Source organism: Stylophora pistillata, chromosome 6 (assembly GCF_964205215.1).
Source record: "Stylophora pistillata chromosome 6, jaStyPist1.2, whole genome shotgun sequence".
NCBI lineage: Eukaryota > Metazoa > Cnidaria > Anthozoa > Scleractinia > Pocilloporidae > Stylophora > Stylophora pistillata.
The window spans coordinates 12867075-12887098 of record NC_142524.1 but is presented as its reverse complement, the minus strand read 5'-3'; the positions used below and the strand labels follow the sequence as shown (position 1 = coordinate 12887098).

The window sequence follows — 20024 nt, the reverse complement described above, 5'->3', positions numbered from 1 at the left end:
TATATATATATATATATATATATATATAACTGCAGACAGTACTGTTTCGGCCTTCTGGGCCTCATCAGTGCAGTGCTAATGCTAGGATGGGGGAGAACCGTGACGGTCACCCCAAACGACCCACCCTTTGTGGTATCGTCTAAGCCATGCCAGAGTGCTCAAACTAGAGTAAACCAGCGAGCATGCGCAATTGCAACGGCAATGACTCATCCTAGATAGAGTGCTCAATTTGGACATGAAAGCAAAGCTTTGTATGCCAAAGAGCTATATCTAACTGCAGACAGTACTTTTTTTTTTTTTAAAAATATAAAAGCCTGGAGACCAGGCAGTTTTATTTCGTCAATGATATCTATTTACAATTCTAATTGATTAAAGTATTCGAATTAAATTATGAGTTACTTAGGTAATTACAGGTCTCAATTAACTAATGATATTTTCTCTTACAGGCGGCACGAACAGCGCACGGGCTATAACAGCCCTGAGTAAGCGCCCACCTGTAAGAGGTAACAAAGTTCTATTTAAAAGTTTTCTATTTACTATTTACAAAGAGATATTTCAGACCATGTGGGGCGCAAACAGCGCGCGGGCCTGTAGCCCGGAGTAAGCACCCCTCATGGGCGAGATTTAACAAGTTTTATTATATACAAAGGTTCAGGGGGGAGCAAGAGAGGGGAAGAAGATGGGTTTACCAGCGTCGACCGAACAAAGTACGTTTTTAAAAGACCAAAAATTCCTTAAGGTATCAGTGTCGTTACTAAGAATTCTGAGTTGGACATCTTTCTTAATTAAGTCCATAATCGCGTTGGAGCTCAAAAGAGAACCTTCGAAGGTAGCTTTATTTCTGGCAAGCCAACACCAATATATGATGGTTGCCTTGAGAAAGTTAGATAAGGATATAGCGGTGGTAGATTTGTCTAGGGAAAAAGGGTAGTAGATAGATGTAGGGGAGATAGAGAAGGGGGAGTCGAGTAGAACACGGAAAAGGGGGGAGAAATGGTCCCAGACTTTCACAACTCTGGGACATCCCAAGAAGCAGTGTTCAATAGTTTCCGTTTTTCCGCAGATCGCGCATTTGTCATTATTGATGTATCCGCAGGACTTAAGGAGATATCTTACGCGGATCATTCTATGGATCAATAGCCAAATCAAATCGTTCTTCTTGTTTTCAATTAGCTTTAGGCGAGACTTGCGCCACACCCAGGCCCAACGATTGATGGGGCGGTCCATAGCAGACGCTCAAAAACCGGAGCACCGGGGTGCAACACAGACGGGGTCAAGCAACAAAAGATATAAATTCTTACCGGTGAGTAAATCAGGTAAGGCACCAGTTTTCTGATGCAAGGTACGGAAATTATCTAGACAAAGGCGGTAGTAATTGGAAGGAAGGAAGGAAGAGGGACCAGAATTGGTGGGAAAAGAAAAACGGGGATCTAGAATAGTTAGCTTATGTCCTAAAAAATATCGAGCTAGGTAATGCCATTTGGATGTGCCAAAGTCATCTCTTAAACTGGAAAAAACAGAAAGGCGCAGGCTAGCGCACTTAGCTTTAAAATTAACGACGTTGAGGCCCCCAGATGATGGGGGCGCACAACAGCGATCGCGACTAACATTTTCCATTTTTCCTTTCCAGATAAAAGGCCAAATGATCGACTTAAAGCTATCGTGCACCCAACGGGGTGGGGGGATGACTTTAGCAACGTGCCATAAACGGCTTGCGCCTAAAGTATTTACAATTAAGGTCCTACCGATAAAAGACAGGTCTCTTTGTTTCCAAAGATTTAGAACCGAACTTAGTTTGTCTAATTTGGCCCGCCAATTGTCGTCGTCGACATTGACGAGGCCGTTTGAGAAGTAAACACCAAGCACTCTCATTTTAGTGACCCATTTGAGGCCATAGGGAGATTCAATTCTAGTTCGCCATTTTCCTAACCACATTGCTTCAGATTTGGACGTGTTCAGTTTAGCGCCAGATCCTTGTTCAAATTTTGATACGACTCGGAGAAGTGAAGAAAGAGATCTTTCGGATTTTAAGATGCAAGTAGCATCGTCAGCGTACTGGGATATTTTATATTGAAGGCCCCCTGCTCCGGGGAGCAGGAAACCTTCAATATCTTTACAATTACGGATTTGCGTTGATAATACTTCTGAAACTAGCACATAAAGGAGAGGAGATAATGGGCATCCTTGTCTCACCCCTCTTCTTAAGTGGACAGGGGGGGGACAGGGAGCCATTAACAATGATTCTAGAGAAGGCTTTAGAATAAAATAGTTCGACCCACCCACAAAAGGAGGGGCCGAAACCAAATTTACGCAATACTCTCATCATGAATTCGTGGTCAACTCGGTCAAAAGCTTTTTCTTGATCTAAGGAAATGAGAATACCTGGTTCATTAGTTTTGTCAATCATGTCAAGGGCATCACGAAGTAAGGCCAAATTTGAGAAGATAGTGCGGCCGACCACGCCGCACGTTTGGTCTGAATGCACGATGGAGTTCATGACTTTTTTCAATCGTTCAGTGATGATTTTAGATGCTAACTTGTAGTCAGTGTTTAACAAGGAAATTGGGCGCCAATTTTTTGCGAGGCGTCGATCATCTTTTTTGTGGATGAGTCGTAGGAGGCCCTCGTACTGGCTATCCGCGAGGGAGCCAGCAAGAAAGGCCTCGTTCAAAACAGAAAGGAGAGATTCGCTCAAATCGTTCCAAAAACACGAGTAAAATTCTGTTGGGAGACCATCAGAACCGGGTGACTTGCCGGTCTGAAGGCCTTCCAATGCAGTAAGTAATTCTTTATTAGAAAAAGGGCCTTCACATAGATTGCGCTCATAATCAGTCAGTGAAAATTCGAGGTCGTCAATTATTTTAGTTTGAATTCGCATATCAAGAGGATCTTGGGTGAATAAATTCTTGTAGAAATTGGTTAAAATTCTTTCAAGATCATTTTGAGAATTTTTGAGAACACCGTTCTCGTCAAAAAAAGATTCAAAACTATTCATGTCAGCTCGTTTTTTCTCCAGACGGAAGAAATAGCGTGTTGGTTTCTCACCTTCTTCGAACCATTGTGCTCGGGAGCGGACTTTAGCTCCTTCGGCTTCTTTCGAGATCAGAGAGGACAATTGGCTTTCCAAATCGCTAATTACACCTGGGTTGTTTAAGCGATTAGAATGTAAAGCGTTTTTAGCATGGGTTAATTGCTTAGTAATTAGGATTCTTTTGGCATTTGCTGTTCTCTGTTTACGGATACAGTATGAAATACTTGTTTTGCGGATTTCAATTTTTAGAGCATCCCACCATTCGCGAAGGGAGGCGAATTCGGGGATTTTAAGCTTAAAGTTGTTAATCGATTTTGACATAATGTTTTTAAATTCTACATCTGAGAGTAAAGAGCTGTTGAACTTCCAAATTCCAGGACCGTGATTAGAAGGGTTAGTCGTTAGTTCAATTTTTACAAAGTCATGATCGGATAGGTCGTATACGCATGGAAGAATATTACATTTCGTTACTAGGGTTAAGCCTTTAGCGACGAGAAAGCGGTCAATTCTAGATGCCTGGGTATGGTCTTTGTTAGACCAGGTGAAAGTTACTTTGCGCGGGTTGTTTTTGCGCCAAATGTCTGTAAGTGAGAAGTCAGCACAAAGGGATCGGAGAAGTTTTTGATCAGACAATAGGATGGCGGAACAATTTAATTTATCTAGGACATTGTCTACACGATTAAAGTCTCCCCCGATCACTAGATCCCCTTGGGGGAGAAAGTAATTGTGCAGACAAGAGAAAAAACTTTTACGATCCGAAATAGTATTGGGAGAGTAAATGTTTACTAAATTTAGTTTAGAATTATAGTAGTCAATGAGTAAGCTCAATATTCTTCCTTCGGAATCGGTCAAAAAACGGATAATTTTGCCTGGGAAGTTTAGAGAAAAGAGGATGGCAACACCGGCAGACCTGCCAGTCCCGAAGGACCACAGACATTTGCCGCGCCAGAGTATTTCGAATTCCTCCGCTTGTTTTTTGCATGAGACATGTGTTTCTTGTAAAAGGATTATGTCACAGTTTGAATAATTTAATTCTTGAATAACTTTTCGACTTTTACTGGAGGACCCGAGTCCTCGCACATTTAGAGAAATTATTTTAAGCTTACTCATTGAATATAAATAAAAAATTAATATCTGTACCGCCTTCTCCTAGGTTTAGCTTTCTCCCATCCATCATCATCAGTTTCGGAGCCAGAGTAGTCACGGCGGGAAGATCTATCGCGGTCATCGCGGCCGCGATAATAATCTCGATCGTTTCTATCTCTCTCTCTTCTGTCGTCTCTCCGGTCATCTCTTCGTTCTTCTCGATCGTCCCTCCCTCGCTCGTCTCTTCGTTCTCTTGGTCGTTCTCTTCTACCTTCGTCGCGTTGTTGTTCTCGTTGTTTCTCTTGATCTTGTTGTTTCTGTTGTTCTTGCTGTTTCTGCTTTTCTAGTAATTTCTGTTGTTCTTCTTGTTGTCGCTGTTGTTCTCTCTGTTGTTGTAGTTTTTTCTGCCTTTCTTCTCTTTCCTTGGCGCGCTGGACTCGCTCTTGTTTCTTTTCCTCTTCAGTTTTAGGTGGCGTTGGCTCACTATCGACGTTCGCGCTGAAGAGCAGGAAGGGGCATTGAGGCATGGAATGGTTGTCCGCTAAACAAACGGAACATCTTGGCGAGTCTTTACATTCTTGAGCTCGATGCCCAGGGCATTCACAATTAAAACAACGGACTGCAGAGCAGTCTTTGGCCATGTGGTCAGTAGCTCCACAATTCCGGCAAGCTTTTGGCTGATTTGGGTACCATATTTTAATAGGTTCACCAGCTATGTTGATGTTGGCAGGGATAGTTCGATGTAGCGCCATTCGAGCCGTTCTTACTCCATTCTCGATATGTTGTGCAATTTTGTCGCGCCGAAATGAAAGGACACGACCGTAGCGGCTGAGTCGGCCAATCACGGCAGTGTCGGGTAGTTCAGCGGGGGCTTCATGGATCTTGACGAGGACCAAACGATTTTCGCAGTCGCCCAAGAACACTTTGAGACCGGCAATCACGACAAAAGGTGTTTCAAGAGCGGCTTCTTTAGCTGCACGGCTCTTAAAAGTCACGATCCAAGATCTATTGGACGCCTTTCTCTGGATTCCGGTGATAGCGTCAATATCGATTTCTGCCGCGTCAAAAGCTTCGAGAATTATTTGCGATGTGACGATTGTATCAACGCTAAAATAAATAGAGCGATCCTTCGTGATTTTACTTTGACTAGGAGCATTCAAAAAAGGCACGGCCTTAAATTTCACACCCTTATTTTCCAGATTTTTCAGTACCTCAGGGATTTCGATTTCCACGTCTGCGTCCCAGGACTGTGAACCTTCTACCACGCTTGCGTCTACGACGTCTCCTGGATTCGCTGTCGAGTTATCGGTAGTAAACTGGCTGATATTTTCACTTTCCTGGCTGTCCATGTTGACCAATTGCTGCAAAAGCAAGGAAAATAAACTTTTCATAAGCCTTTTAACCTTACCCAAGAGGCCGAGAAGCTTATAACTGTTTCGGCCTTCTGGGCCTCATCAGTGCAGTGCTAATGCTAGGATGGGGGAGAACCGAGACGGTCACCCCAAACGACCCAACCTTTGTGGTATCGTCTAAGCCATGCCAGAGTGCTCAAACTAGAGTAAACCAGCGAGCATGCATATATAAGGTTTTATTGCAATTCGTTCGTTTATGCTGATAAACTTCTCAACAGGACTGCGATGAAAAATAAGTTAATTGGTAATTAGGCTCCTCAACCCTCGCCGCTTAAGAGAATTCTTAATAAATTCTGTGGACTTAACTGGCCGCGTTTGACTCCGAATCCCGTAGAGTAGGGAGCATACGACAGCGGTTATGAGGATTCATTCAGCCCGAAATATATATTTTGAAATTATTTTTGTTTTATAGTGCGCCTGTTTCGCCTCAAAAATCGCAGACGTCGACTTACTTTTAATGAGAAAAGTCTTAACATTTTCTTGTTTCGTCAGGAAGGTGAACCAGCCATATGCCCGGATGTTAACAGACTCATGCTGATTGCATCTTGAACCCTATCAACCAAATAATTCTTGTTTTCAGTAATTTCTTTAGGGCATGACAACAGCTGAAGTATCAAAAGCATCACTTTTTTCTAGACTTAGCTGTTTCATCCTAACTAAAAAACTCTAAATTTGGGAAGAACTTTCCCACCTCAGCTATAATTCTTTGTTTTTATCAGTGATTACAAATGCACACTCCTCGTTCAGTTCTAGTTCACTTTATCTATCTCATTCTGTTTTCAGCAACACACTTGGTGTTCGTCTTCTATTTCACTTATTTTGTACTTTGCATCTGTTATATTAAAGTTGTCTTACATTGAGAAATTAGATACTTACTGGTACTTTGGTGTTGAATTTTGTCTCACAAGTTGACCATTTGCAAAGAGGAATTTAGCTTGCCACAGTTAAATTACCTTTACAATTTTTGTTCTAACCATCAACAAAAGTGTATCAATAGCTGAGATAAAAGGTTTCACTCTATTTTTGTTAGTCGTAGGAGGGATATGTCGCACTACGTCTTTTAAATATCTCTGAGTAGGGCCCACAAACAAAACAATTTTTAGAAAAACAAATACTAACAGTTGGATATCGAAACTCGTTGTCTCTCAATAAAATGCATAGAATTGACCAAAGTTTCGTACGTTTTCAAAGAAGAATTGCGTTTGGCACAGTTAAATTTCCTTGAAAGAAGCCGGTGAAAAATCCACATGAATCATGAAAGATGATTGGTCCGGCTCCAGCTGTTTATTTTTGGCTGGGCTCCCATATAGGTAAATTAAAAGCTCGAAAACAGCCAAAAGGCCAATTTTGAATTTCCTTCCCATCTTACCTAACCTAAGGTAATTCGATATCCGCCACCTTTAATGGTATTTCAAATAGGTTTCTTTTTATTCATGATCATGTATTTGTTTTTGCATCACTGGTGGTGCGCGTTTTGAATGCGGCAATTAAACAGCATTATTGTCCGAAAAGAGGAAAAAAAGAAAATAAAAATTTCAAGAAACTCAGTCTTAGAAACACTGAAATAGAATTTTCAGTGCACACAAAATTAATAAGATACATCGCGGCTAAAATATAAAACTAAAGGTCCTTAGGGGAAATATTCTTCCTTTCTTTCACTTTAAGTATTGAAATATCTTTTTTCCAATTGTAGAGACCAAGAAAAGCAAATCTCTAGTTATCAGTTATCGGAATACATATACACAAAAGCTTTTTGCCATAAATTAACAACCTAAAAAGGTAATATACAGACACCTCTCAGCTGTTTTGTAAACACGACTTTAAATAAATTCTTTGGTCTTAAATTGTCCATCCTTTCATTGAGACCGCGAGGGTAGCGCTTTTCAACAAATAATGTCAGGTGGAGAGTAAACGGACTTGCTCGACCTTTAATCACCAGAGTGGCGGCGTATCGAAGTTGAATAATTTTTCACTTTACTCAAATAAAGAGAAGATGAACATGTTTTAATCCTTATTAGAAATTACCTACGCCCTCTATGAGGAAGTTAATTGAGGCATGAAGGATGCCCAAGAAATAAAAACAAGAAAAAGCTAGCAAAAATTAAGAAGCACCAGTTGATAGCGATTGCCAAGAACGTTTCACGACGAATATAATTATATAAAACCGATCACCTACTGAAAGAATTGAAGAAAAAATAATAGAACCCTGCCAACGCAAAAATCCCAAGAAAAGCGAAAACTTGTTCGAGTTTTCGAGGGTTCGGGTTAGAGAGGATAGTAGTAGTAGTAGTAGAAACTTTATTAAAGTGTCAAAAGAACCGTCTAGCCAGGGAACGAATCCCTTACTAATTTGGGGACACCAATTAGGGGAGAATATACAAACTAAATACAGTAGTAGATAAAATATCTATAGTTAACTTATTAAGAAATTTATAGTAAAAACACACAGAAGTCAAAATGAACAAAGGCTGCAGCCTGCGCAGCCATCATCTAAAAGTTCACTTATATTGAGTTGGCGTATCTTGCTTTTAAACGACGTTAGGGTTGTGACGTCCCTGATACTCTTGGGTAGTTTTGTCCATAGTTTAGGCCCTAAATATCTAATAGAGTGCTTGCCATAGGTGACTGTCTCATACCTAGGTATAGAGAAATCTGCTTGCCGCAGATTGTAATTACTATTTGGTTCTTTAAAGATGTTACTTATATATGCAGGGCACAGTTTATGTTTTACTTTATACATAAGTATGCACAGATCCTGTAAGCGACTATTTAGTAGTGTTGGCAGATCTGCCTTCTCTAATAGTTGTTCATAACTAGAATTATTATCCTTGAAAACCGCTCTAAGTCCTCTTTCTTGTAGTCTTTCAAGCTTTCGAGTGTCACTCGCTTTACAAAAATGCCACACTAGGTGACAGTACGTGAGGAATGGTAATATCGCGCTTTTGAATAATATTAACTTAGATTTCATGGGAATTAAATTACGTAGTCTCATTAGAACACCAATTCTCTGGCTGGCTTTTTTACAAATAGAGATTACATGCTCAGAGAAATTTAGCTTAGAATCTAACACTACTCCTAGAAGTATGATATTATCTTTAGTTTCAATCACAACATCATTCACGCAAATATTGCTGTCATTTTGAGTGGAGCCCAAGTTCAAAACTTGGTACTTTTTGAGGTTTCCCGCCAATAAGTTAGAATTGTACCACGTTGTTGCTAAGTTGGCACTGTCCTTTAACTGGGAAGTCACAGCTGCCTGGTCTGCTCCTGCGTGGTAAATTTGATGGTCGTCGGCATACATAGACAAGTTCGCTGTTAGGGAGTAGGATAGGTCATTCTGGAAAACATTCCATAACAACGGGCCAAGCGCGGAACCCTGAGGACAGCCACGACTCACGAATCGGCTCGAACTAACATGACGGCCGATCTTTACTTGATATTTCCGTTCATTTAAGTAGCTGTTTAAAAGTTGAATAACGCTTTCCTGAAAACCGTACGCTTCAAGCTTGTTCAGAAGTAGTGGTGGATGTAAGGAGTCAAATGCCTTTGACATGTCAGTTGAAAGTATGCTTACAACCTGTTTTCGATCCCTTGCCAGTCTCCAATCTTCTACTAAATTGATCAATGTTGTTTCGCAGCTGTGAGCTTTGCGATAAGCGGATGAGTGTTGGTAAATGCGATTACCGAAGCCAGAGTTGATCTGCGCTCCAACCAACTTCTCAAGAACTTTACTTACACATGGTAAGAGAGTTATGGGCCGGTAGTTTTCCTTTGCATTCCTGTCATCCTTTTTGTATACTGGGGCCCAATGCCCATACTTCCATTCACTAGGCCATGCATTCTTGTTAATACAAGAATTGAACAAGGTGGTTAGTGGAGCGGATAATTCATTAGCACCTATTTTTAAAGCCTTTGAAGGAATTCCATCAGTGCCGGTGGCTTTGTTTATGTTCAGCGAATCAAGAACAGCAAGGACTTGTCCCTGTGTAACCAATTCGATTTCGATGGTCTGAGTGGAATTCCTATTTTCATGTTGTATCCTCTGAACACAAGGATGGTCTCTAAAGTCTTCTATTGACTTTCTTTCAATCGCTGTACCGCCAATGCCATCCGCCAAGGTAGCAAAATGCTCAACCAATTCCTCAGCCACTTGTTGTTGATTCGTTATCATACTGCGGTTTATTTTTAAGTGGATGTCGTTTCTTTCAGTACAGCTCTTAGAGCCCAAAAATGGCTTGAAAGTTTTGAAGAACGCCTTGGGATTGATTTTCAAATCGTTTGACTTATTATACCAGTACTGTTTGATGGCGATTCTTCTTTGTTTAGTGGCCTCGTTTCTGGCTTCACGTCGTAATTCCCAATTTTCTGGTGTTTTGTCTTTCAAGTACTTGTCATTTGCTTTGCGTTTAGTTCTAATCGCACTTTTCCAATGAGACGTCATGTAGGGCACATCTTTATCACGCACACGCATTTTTTTCACAGGTGCCACTTCGTCCAGTATATTGTTCATAAGTGCATTCCACACGTAAACTTGATCGTCGACGTCATCAAACAATTGTCCAACGTGCCATGGGGCAGAGGACAAAAGCTGTTTATAATGTTCAGGGTCAAAGTTCTTATAGCTCCTAAATGTGATGACCTTTGGTTTGTTGTGATTTATTTTCTGCTTCAGGACACCGTAAACAAGGTCGTGATCACTTAAGCAGGTTTGTCAGGGCGAAGTCTGTTCAGATTTAGGTCGCCAGTAACTACAACAAAATTTCCGTTCAAGCTTGCCCAGTTACAGACATAACTGAGTTCGCTTTCCAACAGTGTTCGATATTCGCCACACAGAGCTCTCGGGGGACGATAAATGCCAACAATTACCATATTGTCCATATCTGTTTTGATTTCGAAGGCAATTATTTCCAGTGTCTTAAAGGATTTATCAGGTTTAAGCTGTGTCCTGACTAGCGATTGAGATATTAAAGCCATAATTCCACCGCCGCCCTTTTTCCTATCATTTCGGTAGAGGGAGTAGTTCGGAACTTTGAACTGAGCGTTGGGATAGCTCGCGTCGATCTTGGTCTCACTTACAAACATTATGTGGGCGTTGATTTTCTTGATTACTTCGGTCAGTTCTTCAAATTTATTTTGGATGCTGTTAATGTTCAAGTGGGCAATTAAGAAATCCTTATTGTGATGTTTCCTAAAGAGTTCTAGCTGATCGTTTTCAGAAGTAATTTCTGTGACATCTCTATAAAGAAACTGCTCGAAGGCCGTATTTTGAGTTGTTTCCGCTTGATACTCCTCGGCTGGAATTAGTGTATCACCTTCAGAAACTTCTTCAAAGAAGGAGTCCGTTAGTGGCGGTAGAGCACAAGCTGGACAGGTCCAATCAATATCAGGCTGGTTTAAGTAGTACTGGAAAATAGTCCGAGACATATTGAGGCATTTAGCGTGTGACCAGTTACCACATGTGGCACACAAGATGGCGTTTTGGTTGTTTCTAACTGCTTTGTGGCATTCACTGCATGGGTATTTCAACATAGACTTCTTTCCTTTCGGGCCAGGATTTATGGCCACGTCCCCGCACAGAAGCACATCCCTTTCCAGATTGAAGCTGCTTATTCCTTTGACCGTGTCACGGTAGGACCCTCCGTGAAGTAAATCGTTTAGCGCGAGGTTTAAATCTTCTGTGGTTTGTCAAATATGAGACGAATTCAGGTGCAATAAACGTCTTTGAGACGCTTGTAGCCTGGTAAGACCTTAAAAAGTCACCACTTATACTCTCTTGGATTAAAACTGCTGTTCCAAGCAGGAGTACTAGAAATTGTAGCGAGCTCGCCCAGGTCGGTCCAGCCGCCATGACAGTCATGCTTTTTTTTTTTTTTTTTTTTTTTTTTTTTTGATGTTGATGTTCAATTATTAACGAGGAATCTGCTTTGTTTTTATTATTGCACATTAAACAGTCATTTTCTTGAATTTAGTTTGTTGTATTAGAGCTTTTTGTAAAGGAAAAACTGCGTGGAGTGAACTTATAAAGTTCATAACTTTTTGACAATGTTGGCGAAGAAGTCGCAAAAAGCGACACAAAAGACAGTCAGAACAAAGAAAACATCCTAGTCAAGAGATCCTCTTTGGTTTATTGTGCTACAAACACAGCTGGATTTCTTTCCCGGCTCTCGAGATAAACGAGTCATTCTCGATTCTTATAATCAAGTGAAATACTTTTACTTTATATGAATTCCTTTAACGTTAGCCTCTAACTCGGCCAATATCCAATCATCTTGACCTCACGCTTGGTCAATCAATCCTGAATAAGGTTTATAGTACATTAGCGCTTCTCTTGACAAACACCTGCAACTGTTCTAATTACTCTATTTCCTATTTTCGTGACGTTTCAGAAACGTATTGAAAACAACCGCAATGTTATAAAGTAACCAATGATCCTAAAGAAGTACTTAAATACGGTTATTCCACAGAAACTATTGCCTGGAAACTGTGGAGCTTTCAATATCATGACGGAGAAATTTGAATCCGTCGTCTTTGCTCTGAAAAGGGATGTGTTTAGCATTAGTATCCGGTTTACGAGGACTAATGGTAGAAACCCTCGATAGCATAGCTGCGATGAATATGTGCAATTGGAGGTTGTCAATGGGGTTAACCATTAGTCGTTAAAAGTCTACAAATTTCAACCGTTAGTCGCAATATTTTTTCTTGTAGGCATAACGGAAAGAAACTAACCATCAGTCGTAATATGGCCAGAATCTTAACCGTTAGCTGTAAAATCCATAAACTCATTGAGACCCTCCCAATTATCCCACTAGATATTTAACCCTTCAACCTCTAAGAGTGACTAGCATCTAATTTCTCCCTACAGTTTCATTACTAAATCAAACATAAAATTCACGAGAATGAAGCAAGTGATATCCGAACTTTATTATAATCAAAGGCTCTATGAGCCAACTCGTGAATTGGATAAGCCAGTGTAATTTGTGTCGTCTATAGAAATGGGCGTTTGATTTCAATTCTAGGGTATAAATCGTTAGACTCGTAAATGAACATTTTGAGGAATATGATGTGAAATTAAATTAGGCCTCAAAGGCAGAAAATATGGCCTGATTAGGATTTAGTGTAAGACAATCCCTGTTCCATATTTTGCTGTAAAGGTTTGTGGAAAGAAAGTTCGAAAGGGTGCTGTTTTGTGTGTCTTAAAACTATTGTACCAATATTGAGCTCAGTATCTGCTTACGATGCAAGCATAGGGATAGGCATGTAAAAGCTTATGCGCTGGATGGAACGCTCGGACATAACGATAAACATATATGCATAAGATTATCAAAACGTTGCCTTCTTTTTATGCTTATACTGTCTAGTTAGGACTTGGTTGGCATAAGGATAAATATAAGCGAAAGACTTTCAGGCAATCAGCAAGCACTATACTGCTTATACCAACCATGTTCCTATTTAACATAACATCGAATGAGCGCTTGTGCTCATGTTTATGTTGCAGCTGTGCCCACCTGTGCATTAGCTTGTTATGTTTATGCTTATGCTTGTGTTGCAACTGAGTACCGCGCTTGAACCCTGTTTCACACTTCTGAGATAATTATTAACACTAGGATGAAGACAAGTACAAGGATGTTCACGCTAATAACATACAAATACACAGTGCGAGTTACACCATTGAAGAAAAAGCAAATCGATTGATTGAACTTATGCTTGAGCTTATTTTACTGCAGTTCCCACTTGTGAACCACTTCCCAACGTCGATACAGCTCCAGGAATACCAAACAAGCCTTAAACGAGTCCCTTTACGAGCATTTGACCGTGAGCGACACTACAATATCGGACTTCCGACGAGGTAATTTTCCCTTTCGTAAACCGCCGTTGCCACTTTAAACAGTCGTTGTTATTTTGAAACGGTCGTTGCCATTTCCGATAACAGTCGTTGCCATTCATTACAAAATGGCAACGACTGTTTCGACAAATGGCAACGACCGTTTCAAAATGGCAACGACCGTTTCAAATGGCAACGGCTGTTTGCGAAAGGGAAAATTGCTTCGGCGAGCAGCGACTCGAGCCGTTTGAGCCCGCGGTTTAAATAACCAAAAGATCAGCGCTTTAAATGTAAAATTAATATTTACATAAAGTTTCAATGAAATCTGATGTGGCGCCTGAGTGGCCTAACAGTTAAAAGCAATGCGGTAGATATCGCTCCGAGAAACGACGTTGGTGGTTCAAATCCGCCCCCTCGAGTAGATTTCACGTTTTGCTTAACTTCCTTTCTTTGTTTTCTTTTTTTCTTTTTCGGACACAATAATTATTTTCCTGGATATATACATTCAAAAATAGAAGTATTGACGCCATAAATGAAATATACGCTGCAAGACATAAAAGTGTATTCGGAGATTGGGCAAACTTTAATTCACAAATGAAAAACGTACACTTTTTTACTCTTTCAATATTATCATTGGCTTCTTTTTCACCTCAACACTATTCTTAGCAACAAAGGTCGCCATTTTCTTTGTTTGTCACTCGCCAAAAACTATGAAATGCATTCAAAAGCCTAAAATAGAAAAAAATTTGCAGGAATCGACCAACCGAGCGAGCGGGCGAGCGCCATTCATCACACCTACGACTCGGCCTTGCGCATGCGCGCAATTCACGAGTTAAAAAGAATTAAAAGATATACAATAAATAGAGGCGTCAGCGTTTTCGTAAAGCTCCGTTTTTGTAATGTCTTAATTTCTGTCTAAAGTCAAGCTAGTATTTTTTTTCTGATATATTGAGTCTCAAGACATTGTCATATTTTTCCCAAGATCTTAGTTTAAAGCATCCAAATGATAAATTATTCTTAAGCCCCAAAACTGAATATAACATGATTCACTTAAAAGCTATAGCATGGGACAGACAAAAAATTAAATCAGCTCAACAGTAAAAGTGCATTTTTATTTCGGTTTGTATTGTTGAAGTCAGTCTTAGTGTAAACATGATCGATAAAGCTTCGATATTAAAAATGAACACCTTTCCGCACACCACATTATACCTTACTGATTCTGATGACCGCACCATGACCAAACTATGCCTTCCTTCTTAAAATATTGTGATAATGGCCGATGGTCATTGCGGCAAGGCTTGCTATTGACTACAGAAATTAAGTAACTAGTCGTGACATTTAAGAATGTTCTTTAAAAGTCCAGCGCAAAAAAGTAAGCAATGACTCTACCAAAGCAATTAAATACGTTAGTCCACTAGAAACAAATGCTGCTGAGGTCTTCTTGCGGTTATAAATCGATTCCCTCACGCTTAGACAACAAACAAAACTTTATTTTATACATATATATTTACCACTTAGGAGAGATCTCAAGATCTTGCTGCCACTTAGTAAATGTAAATTACGACGATAACGTTTTGAAAATAAATAGAGATCTCAAAACCTTTTGCGTCACTGAGCTGATTAATTACAGGGAAGGCAATAAAACAAAACTTAGAGCTTGATTTATTAATAATCAAACTGAATAAGACGAAATTAATTTTCAATTATCAGCAAAGAGAAAATGGTTGAATGACTTGGACAGTGTAGCTAAACAAAGGCAAGGATGCCGTTTTTAAATGTCTTTAAACTTCTGACTATTTCACTTTTCAGGAAAGGTTCTGGTAAACCTGTGAGTGTAACAAATCTCCTGACACACCCACCACACATTGAGCGGCCTCACATCCATTTTCTTTCTTTTCTTTTTTTTTGGGGGGGAGGAGAGGGGAGGGTAGATTAATTGGGTTGTTTGTAATCACAACAATACCTGAGACGAGAACATCTTTCACGCTTACATTTTAAAACTTTAAAATCTATGGCACATAGTTTTGCCCCCTGATATCGGCTAAAATTAAAGTGCTCACAGAGAGACCGCCTTAAGACACAAAATTCAACGTTGATAACATGGACAAAAAGATATCGTAAGTTCCATATAACGTAGCTCTCGTGTACGTTTGCATTCCTCAGCGATAAAGAGTCAGTGTTAATATCTGACAGATTTAAACATTAAACAGTTCAAGTTCAACACCAAAGGTGCAACTCACTTGAAGTTCCATGACGTCACAGTTGGTTCATAGCCTTGCTCCAATGGTTTCTTACATGGGTTGTCTGGCTTGCTTTTTCTGAAGAAGGAAATAAATCCATAGAAATTTATACATCATATTTAGCTCCAAACCAATGCTGCGTTGTAGAAGTATTTGATGACGAGCAGCGGTGATTTGGATTCGTCTTTTTATCGCTATACTTTCCGAAATTGTTTTCGTCCTTGATTCCACCTGGTTTTCCATCAAATGCACATCCTTGTTCTTTGCTTTGGTAACTCTTTATGTGCCACTGTGCCTTTACGCTCTGTTTTGTCAGGGCGGTACAATTAGAACAATTGTTTCCTCGGATGTTAACATATTCATACACCTGACATCTGCTACAGTTACCAAAAATGTCGTGATCTGCCAGCTTTGCACGTGCATAGTCTGCATATTGCAGACCATCTGTAGGAAAGTTACAAGTTGTTCTCAGATGTGTAGAATGATCAGCAAGAGACTGCATTTGTAATAAGGATAGTCGGTACCTGCTCCAATTCCCTCTCCCCTTTTCAATAGCAAACTCAAAGTTTTTACTGAAACTTTTACCCATGAAGGTGTTTCTTTCAGCCAAGGAAAACGATTGTATCATTGTCCATACAAAGCCTGGTTCAGACTTCAAGTCACAGTAAACAGAAAACGGTTCATTGTTTGAATCAAAGATCTCGTACTTTCCTGAAGTCGAAGCACCGTATTTTGCGATGTCCTTACAACTATTCGGTTTAATCTTTTCACACCGCTGACCAGTATATTTTTTAGGACAGCCACAGGAAAACCGGACGCTGTGAGTGACACAAATCTCCTGACATACTCCTCCGTTGAGACAAGGATTGGGGCTGCAGCATCTGTTGATGCAACGGTGCTTTCCCGGGATGTATTTGTCTGCACCCTAGAGAAATATTTCATATTTCATCAGTTTATTTTTTTTTACAGGACTGGTGTTTACCCCATATCTAGTTTCAAGCGTAACCTCAAAACTTATTAAATGTCTGAGCTGTTACTCGGCCAATTGACGCACTGAAATATGTATAGATAAAAGTTTTTCTCACCTTCATTGTGTAGCTTCTCATCAAATCATAATAATTTCCTCCTTCCCTCCATTTCATTGCCGCTGGCTCCATGTATTTGTTGACGTCGTTAAGCTCACAGTTATTTTCTTTGGACTGAGGGAAATAATTCATAGATACACATAGGCAGTCATCTTTGCACATCACGTGGCACTGAGGGGCGCTCGGGACTGTCAATCTATGAAACGCGTGGCCCTCGAGAATGTGGTTATAGACGACATCTTCATCGATAACAAACTTGAAGTTTTGACAATTGACTGCCGTTTGCGCTACAGTGGAGAGGGTCAGGTCGAATACAAACAGCACAAGTTGAAGATGTTGCACGAGACCCATAGCAATGCTACAAAAAGTGCGAAGAAAAACAGATAAATTATTATCTCAGCTACCAAGCCCTGCGTAGTCTGAAATAAATAAATCAGATATTTGAGTCTCTTACCTAAAATCAATCTCCATTGATTTAATTTGAATGGTGGAAATGCATTAATTAGTTTTTTTATTGACGAGTAAATTGCTTTCCTCTAATGCTTTGAGTCTGCGGTAAATGTTCTAGAACACTTTCAAGAGGGTATTAGTCCCTTCGTGAAGTCGATCTTCTCATATTTGATCAAATATTAAACTGATTTCTCTCCATTTCCCAAGTTGTGATGCAAGCGCGATATTCTTGCAGAGCTCTCGATTTCATTTTAGAATTGGTATAGACGGAGAAACGGAAAAATCAGCGAATTAGTTTCAACTTATCTACGACAGTAACTTTTTATTGAAAAAATATCGACTATAGGAAGTTGGATACCGGAAGACAGTTAAAAGCTAAATGTCGAAGAATACCAAATCTAGTTGGAACAAAGACCAAATTTATCAAAAAGAGGTCACCATAGCGTGTTTCTGTCTGGTTTATATGTACTACAGAAAACAATCATTGACGAGTGCTTCTTGAAACGTAAAGCTTTTAAGACTTCCTTGTTTGTTCTTGATATTCTCAACCATTTATATTCGGTGTTGCGTTAAAAACACGTTTTGAAACTAAAGAGAGATCCCAGAATCTTTTGTGTCACAAAACTACAAAAAGAGAAACTCTACCCACCATTAATTGTTGAAAGATCTTCTTTCAGCGATGCACTTGATGAGTTTCTATCTCGGCCAAAATCTTTCCTAAGAATAATATGGAATGAATTTTTCACATTTTAATAATTTAAGCTTCATTCAGGGGATCACAATTCATTCATTACCCCAGGAGTATAGAATATAAATATTGATGAAAGCTATTACAATTGCAATACTGTTTACAAGTTCCTGTCCAATGATGAATGGAAATGTTTCAAGTTTTGGAAAACCCAAAAGATGCTCAAATTTACACCTGGTTTCTTTCCCAAAATTTTGGGATTTTAATAATAGATTATGAAAGGCGTCGATTTCAACTCCATTAAAAGATACAATGAACCTTTTGCGCAAATATAAGTGCATATTTTTCTCATTTTTCTTTTTTACGAGTTACAAAGAAAATCAACCCACATAAATATAGTTGAAAGTAGGCGTCTGGGATTTTTTGTAACCTGTTTTCTTTAGTTTTCATGAAAGTCATTTCATTATGTGAATGAATAGTTCACTTCAGAATATTACTCCAACATCTGAACGTGTTTAAGATAGATTTTGTTCTGCATAGTAAATTGTACACAAAAAAGGTTATTGCGACAAAACATGATGGTCTTTGAAAATATCTTTCCATGCGCACCACCTTCCCACAAACCCAGCAAAAAGTTTACATAACGCAAAGCTACTTATTCATACAATTTGAAAAGAAGTTAATATCGAACTATTTTTGCTTTTTAAGGCACGGGTGACTCTTCAAATGTAAACTAAGCTGTTCCTGTTTATATTACTGAAATACCAACTGTCTGGTTATCAAGTAAGAGTTTACATAAGCAGAAAGCTAGGTATTCATATGATTTGAAAAGAATTTAATTTTTTACCAGGTTTGTCTTCTATTCTTCAAATACAAACTGAGCTGTTCCTGTTTACATTCACTTAATTACAGCTGTCACGTTACCACAGAAATAAAAACAAACTACGCCATCTAAGTCAGCAGAAATTGACGCAATGTTAACACGACCCGCGCCCAAATAGGTGAACATGAGTTTTTAAAAAGTTCACAGCAAGTAAAGAGGATTACAACCTTTTCAAGGAAACGATGGCGGATAATTTGCAGTTGGACTTCTCATTCTTGTTCCCTTGCATTTAGCGGCTACTTTCCGCTTTCTGATCAATGCTGTTTCACTAACTTGTACCTCAGCCGCTGCGTACTTCAAACCTAATTCCTAATCTTATGGAGCGAATGCACGCTAAATCTAATAGGGAAAGAAAATTGAGAATTACTTTTGGGTAGCCATGGTAAATCTATCTAACAACTGCAGGGCACGGATTCCCCTAGATATAAGAAAAAGGTTTTATTGCAATTCGTTCGTTTACGCTGATAAAGTTCACAAAAGAACTGCGATGAAAAAGAAGTTAAGTGGTAATTTATTTATTTTTATTTATTTATTTATAAGCTTCGCCAAAAAAAATTTGCCAGGAGAGATCTCAGAGCTAACGTTCCATTAACGAGACTCCTGCACAATCAAACAAAAAAAAAACAACAAAAAAAAAACCCATTACAAATTACAATTACAAATTACAATCGAGTGGTAGGAATTATGTGATCAGAAATAGTTAATTAGCAACAGAGTTTTGTTAGTAATGCTGTTAGTGGTCTACTCATATGACATTTTAAGCAGACACTTTTGAAAGTTTGTGGAAATGCAGGATCATACACAGTTGAAGTTAGATCTAAGTAATATTTCTTCAAATTTGTTTTAAAAACATTAATAAATTGGGTATTGACCCTCAAGTATTCTGGAAGTGTATTAAATGTTCTTGAGGCTCTAGAGTAGAAACTATTCTGGAACGTAACAGTCTAAGCTTTAGGTATATCTATCAAAATACTCTTTGATGAAGCAGTACGTCTAGTTACTCTAACAGGTTTAGATAACTTAAATTGGGTGTCATTATTGTTGACAATTGATTTATAAGTATAAACTAAATCTAGGTATTCGTGCCAATATCAAAGAGGTATGAGTTCTGTAAGTTTTAGTCTCTCTTTGTACGAGGTGTCAGTTCTGTATGGCAGTGAGAGTATACACTTGGTGGCACGTTGTTGTACTCTTTCGATGATTTCAATCAGTGTCACACTGAGCTATATAAAAGGTTGCTCATTACCAAGGCTGTGTACAATGCTTTCCGAGTCGATTGAATTTTGACCTCTAGTGTCGATCTTTGAATGAAGCCCAGCATGCTATT

The 20024-nt window shown here is 39.2% G+C and overlaps 2 protein-coding genes and 1 pseudogene across 2 annotated transcripts; all 3 read right to left on the bottom strand.

Moving 5' to 3' along the window:
• Positions 1–3716: 3716 nt before the first annotated feature.
• LOC148728317 (uncharacterized) lies at positions 3717–5508 on the bottom strand. The gene has a single exon (XM_088763403.1). The coding sequence runs from the start codon at positions 5506–5508 to the stop codon at positions 4159–4161; it is 1350 nt and encodes a 449-aa protein (XP_088619529.1). The 3' UTR covers positions 3717–4158.
• Positions 5509–7079: 1571 nt separating this feature from the next.
• LOC148728316 (uncharacterized) lies at positions 7080–11377 on the bottom strand (annotated as a pseudogene).
• Positions 11378–14850: 3473 nt separating this feature from the next.
• LOC148728315 (uncharacterized) lies at positions 14851–17865 on the bottom strand. Its single transcript, XM_088762336.1, has 3 exons — positions 17776–17865; positions 16677–17034; positions 14851–16516 (listed from the first exon to the last, which is right to left on the bottom strand). The coding sequence occupies exons 2-3, from the start codon at positions 17025–17027 to the stop codon at positions 15698–15700; spliced, it is 1170 nt and encodes a 389-aa protein (XP_088618462.1). The 5' UTR covers positions 17028–17034; positions 17776–17865; the 3' UTR covers positions 14851–15697.
• Positions 17866–20024: the final 2159 nt, after the last annotated feature.

Coding starts and splice junctions, on each gene's coding strand:
- LOC148728317 (XM_088763403.1), bottom strand. CDS start 5,508: ATGAAAAGTTTATTTTCCTTGCTTTTGCAGCAATTGGTCAACATGGAC.
- LOC148728315 (XM_088762336.1), bottom strand. CDS start 17,027: ATGGGTCTCGTGCAACATCTTCAACTTGTGCTGTTTGTATTCGACCTG. Junction 16,517..16,676: donor TGAGAAGCTACACAATGAAG/GTGAGAAAAACT, acceptor ATATTTCTCTAG/GGTGCAGACAAATACATCCC.